Genomic DNA, 12,970 nt, shown 5'->3' with positions numbered 1-12,970 from the left:
AATAATTTGTCATCGATAAGTCGTGGTGTTAATTTTGATCATCCGCAAAATCCCTAAATGTGACGTTTTGTTTGCTTCGTCATGGCATCAACCATCATCCTCAAGATCTCTAAATGTGACGTATATTTTTGCTTTGTCGTGGTGCTAACCGTCATGCTCTAAATCCCTAAAGGTCGCGTTTTTTCTCTCAATAAGCTTACTTTTGTCGCATAGCATGCCGGCATACGAAGCTATTGGCAGGGACTTGGGGCAGCTATTGTGTATTCGTCCAACTTCATTGTAAACATGCAATAGACTAATAAATTAGGTTTTTGTCGGGTTTTGTATGCATATATGTGTATTACGTGTTATTCGATCAATCCCAATAATGAGCTTGCATGCATGTTTACTATATATTAGCTAGGGTTTCATTTTCCTAGTTGCTGCTCGGATATATGTTTCGGGAGGAAGAAAACATATTTGAGCAAGCATCTCTATGTTATCATCCTTGGCAGTGAGAAAATAAAACATTGATTCTACGTACTTTATCCGCGGCCTATTCTTTCTTACCAAAAACATTGTTGCTGCCTATCTACTAGTTCATGAATAATTTTAGCCCTTATTAGTCCATTTGGGTTATAGAGCATTTGTCAAATAAAGAATGAAGACAAATATCGATCCTCACCTGAACCCGATCGATCTTTAACTAAAAACGAAGGCCTTCAAAGCAGAATGGTCCTATATATGTACAGTGTTCCAACTTGTACATGTTCTATGTAAAATTTTGAGTTTTTCTGTTTTATTTGAAAGGTATGTTGGATACAACCATGCTGCTAAAGGGATATTTAATTTAACCACAACCCCGTCTTGGTGACACCCCTATATAGTAGTAATTTGGGGATGACTTGCACACTTGCATGCTGCTGGTTGGCTCACTGACTAATTGGAAGGTTAATTTTCAACCTCAACTCCTCATTTCACCAATTATTTCTCATGTTTGGGTTAGTAACTTCTTGGATTGTGCATATGGTAAAGGGTCTAAATTTTTAGCCTAGATAATCTAAGAGTCGGGCTCTAAAAGAGCCGGACTAATTAGACTTAAAGATTCGTCTCATCGTTTACAGTTAAATTGTGTAATTAGTTATTCTTTTAACTGCATTTAATGCTCCATGCCTATGTCCGAAGATTTGATGTGATGGATATTGTAGGAAATTTTTTGAAAACTAAACATGACCTCAAAATAATGGTTTTCCAATGCAAGCTAGCTCCGCCTCTTCACTGACTTCGATCCTCAAGTACACGGCTTAGTACTTCCTCAAGTACGCGCTCATGCATTTTCGCAAAGTGACAAAATGCTTTGCTACTGAGTTACTCAGCCTCTTGCCTGTACGGTGTACACTACAGCATAGCAAGGAGCCAACAACGACCTACTATAAATGTTAGGGATAGGGCGAAGTTGTACGTACACTACATACGTGTGGTGTGATATCATACATTTTTATTGCCTGTACGTGGTCAGTCAAAGCAATAAACATTGAATATATATACTCTCCTAGCTAGCTAGCTAGCTAATTACAACTAAGCAAAAAAAATCACAACTAAGCAGTGCAACATTATTATTACTGCTCTTTTTTCCTTCACCGTAGCTTCTTTGTCTTTTACTGTCAATTAGCATTTGCAAATATAATTAAGTTTTGTATGCATGTGCAGTTGTGCACGCTGGGTACGTGTAGTAGAGTCCTGACATAAGCGTTTGACCCTCTAGGCAAACAAGGCACCGTACGTACGTACCGGTGGTGGCCAAGGGAAGAAGAGCTAGCAGGCAAAGCCACTAGCTAAGGCGTTGGCTTCCATAGCATCAGTACTGGGTGCTTTCGTCTGCTTATATTGGCTTTTAGCTTGGATCCTCTGGCTCCTTTCTTTAATTATTATTTCTCTCTCTTCTGACTTTTTTGTACTATACGTACGTTAGAGGTACGGTGTGCAAGCAGCAACAAGCATGGTTACCTCTACTACTACCTACTCAAGCATGCAAGCAAAAGATCGATCGATGTACTGATAATTGATATTACAGGGCTCATGGCTTAAGCACATACACTCAGTTTTGATTAGTTCTCACTTATCTTTGCATACATCCCATGTATATATTCGGTGGCGGGAAAAGACTACTCTCAAAAAACTCGACCGGCGGGGAAAGACCGCCCCCACGGCTTTCAATTAAGAAGAGACCAGTTGACCCCGGCCGAGAAAACTCCCGAAAGCCGGCTTCCGGGCTTGGACTGGCGGCACCTTGGCCCTGGGCCGGTCCGTAACCTTCATGGGCCGGGTTCCGTCGCCCAAGAGCCGTGTCGCACAGCCAAGTTCAACGGAAGCACAACGAGAGGTTTTTTTTCCCACAGGCGGGGTAAATCCGCCCCGGTGGGGGTTCGAACCCCCCACCTGTGGAGTGACGCCGGTTGCTTCGCACCAACTGAGCTAACAACCTTAGGCGGGAAAAGACTACTCTCTTTGTCCCTAAATAAGTGTCGATCAGGATGTGTGTTGTTTATGAGGCAAACACGCTTCCTGACCGACACTTATTTGGGGACGACGGAGGGAGTGGCTAGCTAAAAAATTAAAATGACAATGAGAATATACTATGATATATTCTTGTTTGTTGCTTGTCAACTAATAACTAACTAAATGCAGACAAAATCCAAGTGTGAGTTGTCATGGCAACTGTGAGAGCTCTCGCCCTTAAATAAAGTTGCAGAAACGTATGACGTCTCTAGTGGGATGAGATGCTGCAGAAGAGACAGATCCATGAGACTGACTTCAACAACGCAAAGCAAAATGGGACATGCATTCCGGTGTTTGCATCCTCTACAGTAGATGTGTTGTTCACGCATTTTTTGTCATCTCCAACAACTGACGCAAATCGGATGGAGAGCGGCAGCCGCGGGCGCTGGGTGCTTGGGACGCGGCGAGGCAGCGCCCTTGGCGGCGAGGCGGCGCGGTTGGGGTGGAGGTTCTCCTGGTCCGCGGCGCTCTTGGTGGCGGGCGACGCTGGCGGTGAGGCGGCGAGGTTGGGGCAGAGGTGACGGGAGGGGAGGAGACGAGAAGGGGAGCGAGCTCCATGGATGCCGAAGCTCAGGCTCGCCGTCCTCCACCGCCGTTGGAGGCGCTGTCCCGCCACGCGCCGCCCACGAATCGAGCACCAGCCCGCACCTGCGCCTCGCCTCCTCCCCGGAGGAGATGGAGGCCCGCCGCCATTGCAGGAGGAGGGGATGGAGGCCCGCCGCCGGAGGAGATGGAGGCCGCGCCGCCGGAGGTGAGCAGGGGGCCGCGTCGCTCGCCCACCGCCGCGCCACCCCCTCCCCTCCTTTCTCTCCCCGTCGGCACCTCCTCCACTACCAGCGGCGGGAGCTCGAGGCCCGGGCGGAGGTGGCCTGCCGGCTCTCCACGCGCAAGAGGCCCCATGGAGCGGCGCGACGGGTCTATGGGGGCGAGCTGAGGGGCTTCATGGTGGCGGCCAGATCTGCGCCGCTCGTCGGCTCCTCACTGCCCGCGCAGGCACCGACGCCGCTGACCGCGCACGCCGGGCCACGACCGCCGTCGCTGGCCCCTCACCACAACCCCAACCACCCCTGCGGCGGTGACCGGCCCGGAGAAGATGGGGTTGCGCACGGCCGCTCAATCCGCTCGAGCTCGACGCCATGGCGCCCGATCCACTCGCGCAGAGGGAGGAGGAGTGCGCCGCGGCGAGGCCCGCCGCCACAGGGACCAACCGGGGAGGAGGGGCACAAATGCGTCGGAGGAGAGAGGAGCGCATTTTTTCCATCGCCTCTCTCCTCCGAAGCATTTTGCGTCTCCCGTTTGCCTCTTTGTTGGAAATGGATGCCTTCGCCACACTAGCCGGTGGTGAGCCAAAAATGGCTTTGCCTCCCCCGATGGCTCAGCTGTTGGACTCAGTCTCGAAAGGAGATCCATGTGCAGAGACAAGTGAAGGTCCAAAGGAGCTGAGGAAGCCACCGCTTGAGATGGAGCTGAGAGGGGGCGACCGATCGAGCAGCGCAGGCCACAGGCACTCCATCTACTAACTATATATACCAGCCCAGGCACTCCATCTTGCAGTCCTCACACAACAGTACAACTACTAGCCACTGCTTCTGTCATCGTTGCACGCGCAACGACACCGATCGAGAGTTACCTGCTATGAACGGAGCTCAGGCGGTGTTCTTCTACGGCGTGGCCTACGGTCAGTTCCTCTCCGGCGTGGGCGGGTGCTCCTCCGGCGGCGGCGCCGGCGGCGGCGGCAGCGGCGACGAGCCAAACCGCCCGTGGCGCCCCAAGTCCGGGCACGAGGCCGACGCCGTCCCGGCGGCCCTGCGCAATAATAAGAAGAGGCCGGCGTCGTCCCACAAGGGCAAGGACCCTGCCGGGGAGGGGCGTTACCCGTGCCCCATCTGCCACCGCCTCTTCGACGCGGTGAAGGCCGTCCACGGCCACCAGCGCAGCCACCCGGAGCGCGACTGGCGCGGCATGGCGCCGCCGCGCCCGCCGCCCCCCGTGGCCGCGGACGGGAGGCAGTACCGCTACGCGTGCGACCGCTGCGGGGCCCCGTTCGAGACGCGCCAGGCGCTGGGCGGCCACCGCGCCAGCCACAGCGGCAAGATGGGGTGCTTCTGGCTGTCCAGGCAGCAGCCCGCCGCCGCGCCGCCGATGCTGCCCTTTGACCTGAACGAGCCGGCGGTGCCGGAGCAGGAGGACGAGGAGTAGGAGGAGGAGCACCGTACCTAGGGCTCCGTCGGTCGATCGGCGACGTGCTTGCGGCGCCTTATATCAATCGTCGTTCTCTTCTTCCTTTTTTCGTGTTTCTCCATCTCTGAATCGGATCGGACTTCAATTCCTAGCTAAATGTAATAGGCTTTCTCTTTGTTCATATATATGAGTAGTACATGTAATGTCGATCGATCGATTAACTAAACAAGAAGGCAAAAACGACAGTATAAATGTTGGTGTGGTGTTCTGAATTCCGATCGATATGCATGATCCTCCCTCTCTGCTGCTAGTATGCCCGGCCCGGCTGATGTGCCTCCATGAGCGCGATCTGCTGCTAGACGATTCCTCAAGCTGCTGACTCACCTTAATTATCTCATGTGCAGCTTTGAGTTCTCCTTCGTTCTACATCGATCGTGATCTTGCAAAACACAATCAGCTACTAGCTGATTCATTCCGGCTGTGCCTCCATGAGCGATCTGCAGGGCTAGTAGCTTACATTGTCTCCATCCGCTAGCAGCTGCCGCAAGATCTAGATATGCTCCTTTGTGAGGGCCGGCCGCCGGCCGGTGTGCATTTATGTCATGCTGCTACTCATGGATCGGCCAAATCTCCCACTAATAATTATGTAGATCAAAGGTTTTCATAGACCGCGTTTCCCTGCAGGCAAGACAAGGCTGCTGGTGGGAGTTACAGATGTTAGGGATAGATAGATAGACTCCTTACTGACGTTAGGATAGTTGTAACTTATGTGATGTCACACTTTCTTTTTTGTTGCTTGCGGTCAGTCAAACAATTTATATTATATTATTTCCTCGCTAGAGCTAATAAGAAATGATGTATAACACATATATATAATGTGTGCGTAAATCAATGTTAACTCCTTAACGCTGCTGCTGCTGCTGCTGCTACTTGTGGATTTTTTTTTTCTCCTTCAGTTTTGCTATATGGCTTCTTTCTACCAAATATGAAATTTCTATATTCATGCCTTCATCTGATGTAGAATCATGTGAAAAGTATTTCTTGATTTCACGCACTACTGTTTTCTCCATGCTATACGTACGTCTTATCAATTATCTGATTTGATGATGATTCAATGCAAATTGCAAATATATCCAGTAGTCTTGTTCTTGCAAAAGATTTGATCCGACTCCATGAGTGCTATGGCACTGTCTGCGCAGCCACAAGAAACTCTTAATTTTGCTCAATATATATTTTACTTCTTTGTTGTTGGAATATTTGCTGTGCTATATCTAGCTCCAAGAGAAGAATCTAGCAGATTATGCATGTGCTTATTTGGTTATTTCAATATTTTTATTAATCATGTGTTGAAAAGGAAATGTTAATTAAGCAACATTTGTCGTCTACTCGTCTATTCAATAATTTATTCGAATTAACCAGAGGGGATATCAAAGATCATGCATGCATGTCAAATGATCTTTCAAATCTTTCGTCCAACCTGTGTTAGTTAAAGCAAGATTTCAATATTCATGTGTGGTTCAAGCAGCATTAGTACTATATATCAAATCACCTCTTTGTATTTAAATCAAACCTGTTGTTTTTAAAAATTATGTTATTGTTTACAAAATTACACATTTCTAAAATTGTTGTAAGCAAGTTATTGTACTATTTATATCTATTATTGCAAAGAAAGGTATAGTGATCAAAAGATTAGTATCAATAGGGTGCCAGCCCTTTTAGGACTGCAACACACGCATGCACACAAAAGAAATCTCCGTTTGAGAAAGCTTTGGGCCACGTTGAGCTTGAATAATAGGCCAGAAGGCTGGATTACCCATCTAAACAATGAACAATGGACTCACGGAGAGAACGGCCAAAGCATGGTCTGGGCACCGCCGCGCCGTAACGCTGGGCGGCGACGAGAAGATGATTCTGCTGCTGGTCAGACCGTCAGAGGCACGGAAGCGTTTCAACGGTAAGCCTTTGACTCTTTCCTGCTGCATGGTCGGTCCTCTGGGAACGGACCTGCCCTGGCCCGCTGGCCGTTGCCAGGTTTTGGATCATTCAGAAACTGTTCATCTCTGTACATCCATCGATCTGGTTGAACTGAATCCTCAAAGCTCGATCTCATGGACTCCGCCTACTGTGATCTCGCGGGCTTTTAAAAGTAGAATGATTTAGCTGCTAGAGTTGGAGCATCCATCCTGACTATGCCTGTCTATATATACATGATTAAAGCAAGCTTCTCAGAGTTATATAGTACAACCAATATTTTTTGTACCCTTCCTATCAATTAAAGCTTCTATATATTTACTATATAAGTAGGAGGTACAACAAAATTTCACATACAAGATATGAATTACATCATGTTTCTCTCAGTTCTGTGGTGGACGAACTAACCTGTCCAGATTCCAAGTGACAGATCTTATCTGACAGATATCATTGTACCAATGCTCTCGTCTTTTGACATCCTTTTTTATGACCAACTCAATTTACCTAATTTACACACATATCTGTGCACAACTCATCGCAATGCTTCATTTTCACTTACCCTTTATGAGCACTTGCATGAAAGCTGAATTAAAGAGTTTGCTTTCCTCTGCGCTCTACTCGTGCCTGTCTTTGCGATATCAGATAGATGCTCATGCAAACCGAATCCAAGTGCGTGCACCATAAGGGAGTTGTTATTCAGACCTAGCTCGAGTAGAACAGAAAGCGCACACTCCTTGTTCTTAGGAGTCCCTTCCTTTATGATCTGAACAAGTATCTCTACAAAAGATGTTGTCCCCACATCATTACGACAATTAGGATGCGAGGCCAGGAGGAGAAAAATGGATAGTGCTTCATCAACCATGTCGAGTTTCTTGTCGCTGAGAATTTTCATCAAAGCAGCCACGATTCCTGCTTCCATAGCTCTGAGTTTATTGGGATGGTTCAGTATCAGATTAAAGATTGCTGTAGCAGCATCTTTCTTGCCTCTTATTGTCCCATCCCTTAATAGGCCTACTAAAGGAGCTATACCACCCAAAATCCCTATAGCCGCTTTATTCTCATCGATCATAGACAAACTGAACAATGCTGCTGCTGAGTTCTCCTGACCTTCAACACTACCATTTTTAAGGACTTCAATTATCAAAGGTATCGCTCCTCCTTTAGCTATCAAAACTTTGTTGGTCTCATCGATTGACAAGTTCAACAATGCAGTCACAGTGTTCTCCTGGATCTTCTTATCAGGATATGACACCAAACTAATAATAGCTGGGAGCCCACCATTTTCAAGGATTAGTGCTCTATTCTCTGGGTTTTCTTTGGATAGTGTCCGAATCTTCTTGGCAGCCTTCCGTTGAACATCAAGATGAACCGATGACAGATCTTTCACCAGGGATGGAATGTCTTCTTTGCGCTCTTCTTGTTCAGCTGCAGGCTCAGATTCCCCCATTTGAATCTCAAGTTTATTCTTTTCACACCACTGCAGAATCAGGTTTTTCAGCGCAAAGTTTGGTGCCAGTGATAGATGAGCTAATGGTTGCCGAGTCTTTGGGCAGGTCCGCTGGCCAGCGTCTAACCACTTCTGGATACTTCTTCTCTCGTAAGTCTGCAAGTCACAGTTGAAATATATGGACTATGAGACAATGTGAACTTGCTTTGCAATCAGAGAACATGAATGTCGTAGCACAAAGCATACCCGCCCACTCGCGATGATGACAGGATCAGTCATGATCTCCAGTGATATTGGACAAAGGAAATCATTTGGGATCATCAAAGATGGGCACTTCTCCAGATATTTTGGTATTGAAACGTCCCCGAGGATGTTCTTTTCGTCGATGCCTGCAATCTCCTTGAACTTGTTGAGGAGTACTATTATGTTCTTGGTGCTCTCCTGTTGCTGTCCATTCCTCTCGTTGATGAGCTTTTTAATGGCCATCGTCTCTGCTCTCAAATCCGCCAGGCTTTGCAGCTCGAGTTTCTTGGCTAGCCTTTCCAATATAGCTCTATCTGCCTTTCCATCCTCCTTGTTCTGGATAATCATCATAAAATCCATGGAGAGCTCCATGTCCTGAGTATCTGATCTCTTCTTGCATCTCTTTAATTGCGCATTTATGAGTTCTATCTGAAAACACCAAAGCAATTCCAGCTTTTGTCAAAATATGATGGATCATTACACGATTTTACCAAAATGCTGACAAATAAAGAGCTTTTTGTCACCTGCTCCTTGACTTCATCAGAGATGCCGATCTCAGAGTAGGGCATCCCATCCAATGCAAGGTTCATGTTCTCGTACACGGCCTGAAACCGGGCGAGCACAGCCTCGCTCTCCAAAGCCTGAAATTTTGGGACAAGGTCGTCTATAAAAAAAATCCAATCTTTCGACACCGAGACGTAAATACAAAGACGGTGGATGATTATTAGGCAGTGCGGACCTGAAATGAAATTTGAGCCAATAGGACCAAAAACAAACAACTTGGGATTCAAAACCCCTCTAAAAAATTCCAATCTTTTCAAAGGGACATCAATTGGTGTCTGAAAATTCAGACACCAAGAAGAATGGAATGTCGTTGAAGTCTTATTACCAGGAAGATCTTGCTGCCGTCGTGGCAGCAGCGGAGGAGGCGGCGAGCGGCTTGGAATGCGCGACCAAGGAGGGCGAGGCGGCGGTAGGCGTCATCGGTGAGGGACGGCGCGGTCTCGCGGATCTCCTGGATGAGCGGGAGCACGAGCTGGAGCCAACGGAGGAGGCCGAAGCACTCCTTGCGCTGCGAGCGACGGAACTCCTGGAATGACCGCGCGGAGGCGACGGTGGTGAGGAGCTCCTCCACCAGGGCCTCGTCCGACAACTGCCTCCCGGACGGCTCCGAAGGCTCCGGCTCCGCGTCGGTGCCGGCCACCGGCCGCGGAAAGATGGACCATGGCAGCATTGGTCGGTCAATGCCCTCAGTCGTGTGCGCTGAATCCTCCGGGGAATGGCAGGTGAAGAGGAGGAGTTGGTGGAGCAGAGAGCAAGGAGGAAGAAGAAGGCTAGCTTTTCGCGGGCGGACCTGAATTCCAGGGAAGGGGAGGGGCTGCCACTCCCAATCTCACAAAAATAGCAGATGGGAGAAGCCAACCATGAATACGTGCGCAATTCCGCAGTGGATACGAATTTTACAAGCGTGCCTGCAAATGGTATCAAAAAGGTTTACACATGGTAGCAAAAATAAGTTAATGTTGATCTTATGTTTATAAATAAAAGGTTTTTATTTTTATTTATTTATGCATTCTAATTGACGTTTGAACCCTAATTTTTTACGACGACGCATCGAGTCGAACGTAAGAAAAAATTAGATGGTGAAGAGTTCATCTATAGTTGACTAGAGATGTCATGTTGGCATGTCACAAAAAAAAACTAGGGATGAAATTGAGTTCAAATAAAAAGTTTGGGGACTAGATTGCTTTATTTCATAGTTAAGGTAAGAATTTGAGCCTTAGGCAAAACTTAAGGAATCAGATTGGCTATTTTAGCATAAAAGGGTGTGATACTGTTCATCTTCCACGCTGAACGAATGAGGCTGCTGTTCATCTTCCACCTTTATTATTTTCTCTCGATCCTTTCTCCTCCTTGCCCTTCACTGTCGGCCTTTATTTTTACAGCTATAAATGGTATATTCTGTGGGAAATTAATGATTGAAATACAAATTTGAAGACCATGTCAAAATAAAATACTTAACGCTCAAATAGAAAGTTATAAAGTATATAACCCATTAGGGCTCGACACGGCTCGTACTAGCAAAGATTCATTTGCCTGCAACAAAAATGGAATGAGAAATTTGAAGCTAATTACATCCTCTCTCAAAAGTCAAAACGTGTTGGAGTTGGCCAAATTCCTACTTATGGAGAAACCTTCAAGTAAGTTTCCATAACTTCCATGGGAGATTTTTGAAAACAAAACTTAGAGATATATGAAGCTCTTGATTATGGTCAATTTTGAAGATCCATGTTCAAGATTTTTTTTCGTCAAATTCCTAGTTCTTAAAGTGGTCCGGCAGAGTTTTTAGGGAAAAAAAGAATATTAGATGGAAACTTCTTAAACTGGGGATAGGAAAGTTGCAAAACAACTGCATCCAACCATGCCATTATTAGCTACCTGAATCTGAAGATATGCTTAGTTTTCATTAACATGTACAATATTCATTAAATCATTGCCAAAAAATTAAAATGATTTTCAAATTTTATTTGAATTCCAAATTTTTAGTTCACCTGATTCGCACTAGCTAGGCTGTTCCTTCAGTGTCATATTTCTAACAAGAGGAAGATGATGCGATTAACGAGGAATTTGCGGTGTATGGTGTACCCCTTAGCATATCGATGGATGTTATGTTTTCTCATTAGAAAATTTGTTCGTCGGACAATGCGAAAGCGTGGTTTTGTACAGCATAAATTGCTAAACTTGATTTAGTATTCAATGGAAGAGTGCTTTGGTCTGCTACACACCAACAATGAATTAACTAAATATTCTTAGCTCAAAGAAGGATGAAAAACTATTTTACCCTTTGACCCACTTGTTGTTGGGGATCATCACCTCATGAACCGGAGGTTGCCCAAGATCGCAAGACGGGAGCCGAAGGTACTGGCAGACGCAGGTGCCCGGAGGTTGACCTACCAACCGAAGGTCAAGTAATGCGGTCGAAGGTCTTCGGATGAAGTCGAAGGATCGCGAAGCCCGAAGTCACCCCGAAGCTCCGAAGGTTCGGAGATTCTTAAAGAATGAAGAGGGCACGCGAAGGTCCGGCGCAGATCCGAAGGTTGCAGAGGACCTTCGGGATAGCGTCCCGAGCACGAATCGGATAGAGTAGACAACTTGTACATTCCAACCTATAAAATGACCTACGGCCCAGAATATTCTGGGTAGGTAGGGGCATTAAGGTCATTATGTAACAAAGGTTGGGGTTATAAATACCACCCAACCAACCTGTACTCGACACGTGTTTACATGAGGGCGAAACTCTGCTGTTTTGCTCAGTGCCACCTTCGTGTATGCATTTTGCTTGAGTTGTAAAGAAGCGAAGAACTCAACAATGACGCCCACCGTGTTCCCAACTCGTAAACCAACTCTCGATGGCACAAACAAAGAGGAAAGCCACAGACCCACCCGCGGGCGACACTCAAAATGATTCCTGAACCTCTCAGGAGGACCTCTCCACACAACCTCCAGCAAATGACAACCAACCACCCAACAGAACCCCCGAAGTTACAGATCCTTCGGGGTCCAACCAAGATGAGTTCACCGCCCTGAGCCTCCAGCTTCAGGCCCTGGAAAAGCAGAAAGAGATCCTTGCTAAGCAACTGGCCGTCCAGCAGAACGCGCTGAACCGAGCAAACCAGCTAGCCGAGGCCAAGCGCAAAGTAGCAGCTATGCAAGCAGAGATTAACAGAATGGAGAAAGAATGCGCGAACGCTCAGACCAATCATGAGCAGCAACATCCGCTGGGAGCCTCTCACCAGAATGAGATCCACAACATCCAAACCGATCATACCCGCCAAAGCCACTACGTCCCACCTTCGGCTGGCACCTTTGACCCCAACTCACCACTCTCTACAGCCCTGCAGCACACACCATGGCCGTTGGGCTACAAGCCAACTCAGCTCCCCAGATACAACGGATCGAAAGACCCAACCCAATTCATCATGGCCTACGAAGCTACCATAGCTTCGGCTTGCGGCGATGGACCTATCATGGCAAAATCCTTTTATCATGGCCTGCGAAGGTCCACTAGCCAACTAGTACTCCCACCAACCATCGGGCTCCATCACAAGCTGGCCTCAGCTAAAAGCGAAGCTCAGGCAAGACTTCCAAGGCTTCGGTCGACTCGACTCGAACACCATAGAAAACTTCCAGTGTCTCTAAGGAGACAATGAACCCCTCTATGATTACTTCTGGAGGTTCATCCAGAAGAAAGCTCTGATCTCAAATTTCCCAGAAAAAGACGCAATTGCCAAGTGCATCGCTGGCTTATCGCCTAGACAGCTAGCCTCACATCTGTCTAGGGAGCCACCCAAAACACTCAGCGACCTGTATAATGAGGCAGAAAAATATTCCAGGTCAGACGCAGACCACAGACGGAGGGTCGAACAGCGAAGGGTAATGAGGTAGGCTGAGAAAAAAATGGAACTACCAAAACAAAAACCCACAGTTCGTGTTCCCTGTGGAACCTTCGCAAGAAACCAGCCCTGACCAGGAACAGGACTCATTCATGACCCCTCCAAACAAATCACCCGAAGGTCAGCACAACAACCA

The 12,970-nt window shown here is 47.3% G+C and overlaps 2 protein-coding genes across 2 annotated transcripts; one reads left to right on the top strand and one right to left on the bottom strand.

Moving 5' to 3' along the window:
* The first annotated feature begins 4,173 nt into the window (after window positions 1–4,173).
* On the top strand, window positions 4,174–4,737 carry LOC120669510 (zinc finger protein ZAT2-like). Its single transcript, XM_039949247.1, has one exon. The coding sequence runs from the start codon at window positions 4,174–4,176 to the stop codon at window positions 4,735–4,737; it is 564 nt and encodes a 187-aa protein (XP_039805181.1).
* A 2,244-nt stretch (window positions 4,738–6,981) lies between these two features.
* LOC120668894 (U-box domain-containing protein 15-like) lies at window positions 6,982–9,777 on the bottom strand. The gene is made up of 4 exons (XM_039948698.1): window positions 9,270–9,777; window positions 8,905–9,021; window positions 8,384–8,809; window positions 6,982–8,293 (listed from the first exon to the last, which is right to left on the bottom strand). The coding sequence occupies exons 1-4, from the start codon at window positions 9,612–9,614 to the stop codon at window positions 7,253–7,255; spliced, it is 1,929 nt and encodes a 642-aa protein (XP_039804632.1). The 5' UTR covers window positions 9,615–9,777; the 3' UTR covers window positions 6,982–7,252.
* Between the last annotated feature and the right edge of the window lie 3,193 nt (window positions 9,778–12,970).

Source organism: Panicum virgatum, chromosome 4N (genome assembly GCF_016808335.1).
Source record: "Panicum virgatum strain AP13 chromosome 4N, P.virgatum_v5, whole genome shotgun sequence".
NCBI lineage: Eukaryota > Viridiplantae > Streptophyta > Magnoliopsida > Poales > Poaceae > Panicum > Panicum virgatum.
The sequence above is the reverse complement of the archived record's forward strand: the minus strand, read 5'-3'. Positions and strand labels throughout refer to the sequence as shown.

Coding starts and splice junctions, on each gene's coding strand:
- LOC120669510 (XM_039949247.1), top strand. CDS start 4,174: ATGAACGGAGCTCAGGCGGTGTTCTTCTACGGCGTGGCCTACGGTCAG.
- LOC120668894 (XM_039948698.1), bottom strand. CDS start 9,614: ATGCTGCCATGGTCCATCTTTCCGCGGCCGGTGGCCGGCACCGACGCG. Junction 9,022..9,269: donor ACGGCAGCAAGATCTTCCTG/GTAATAAGACTT, acceptor CCAAAATTTCAG/GCTTTGGAGAGCGAGGCTGT. Junction 8,810..8,904: donor CTGATGAAGTCAAGGAGCAG/GTGACAAAAAGC, acceptor TGGTGTTTTCAG/ATAGAACTCATAAATGCGCA.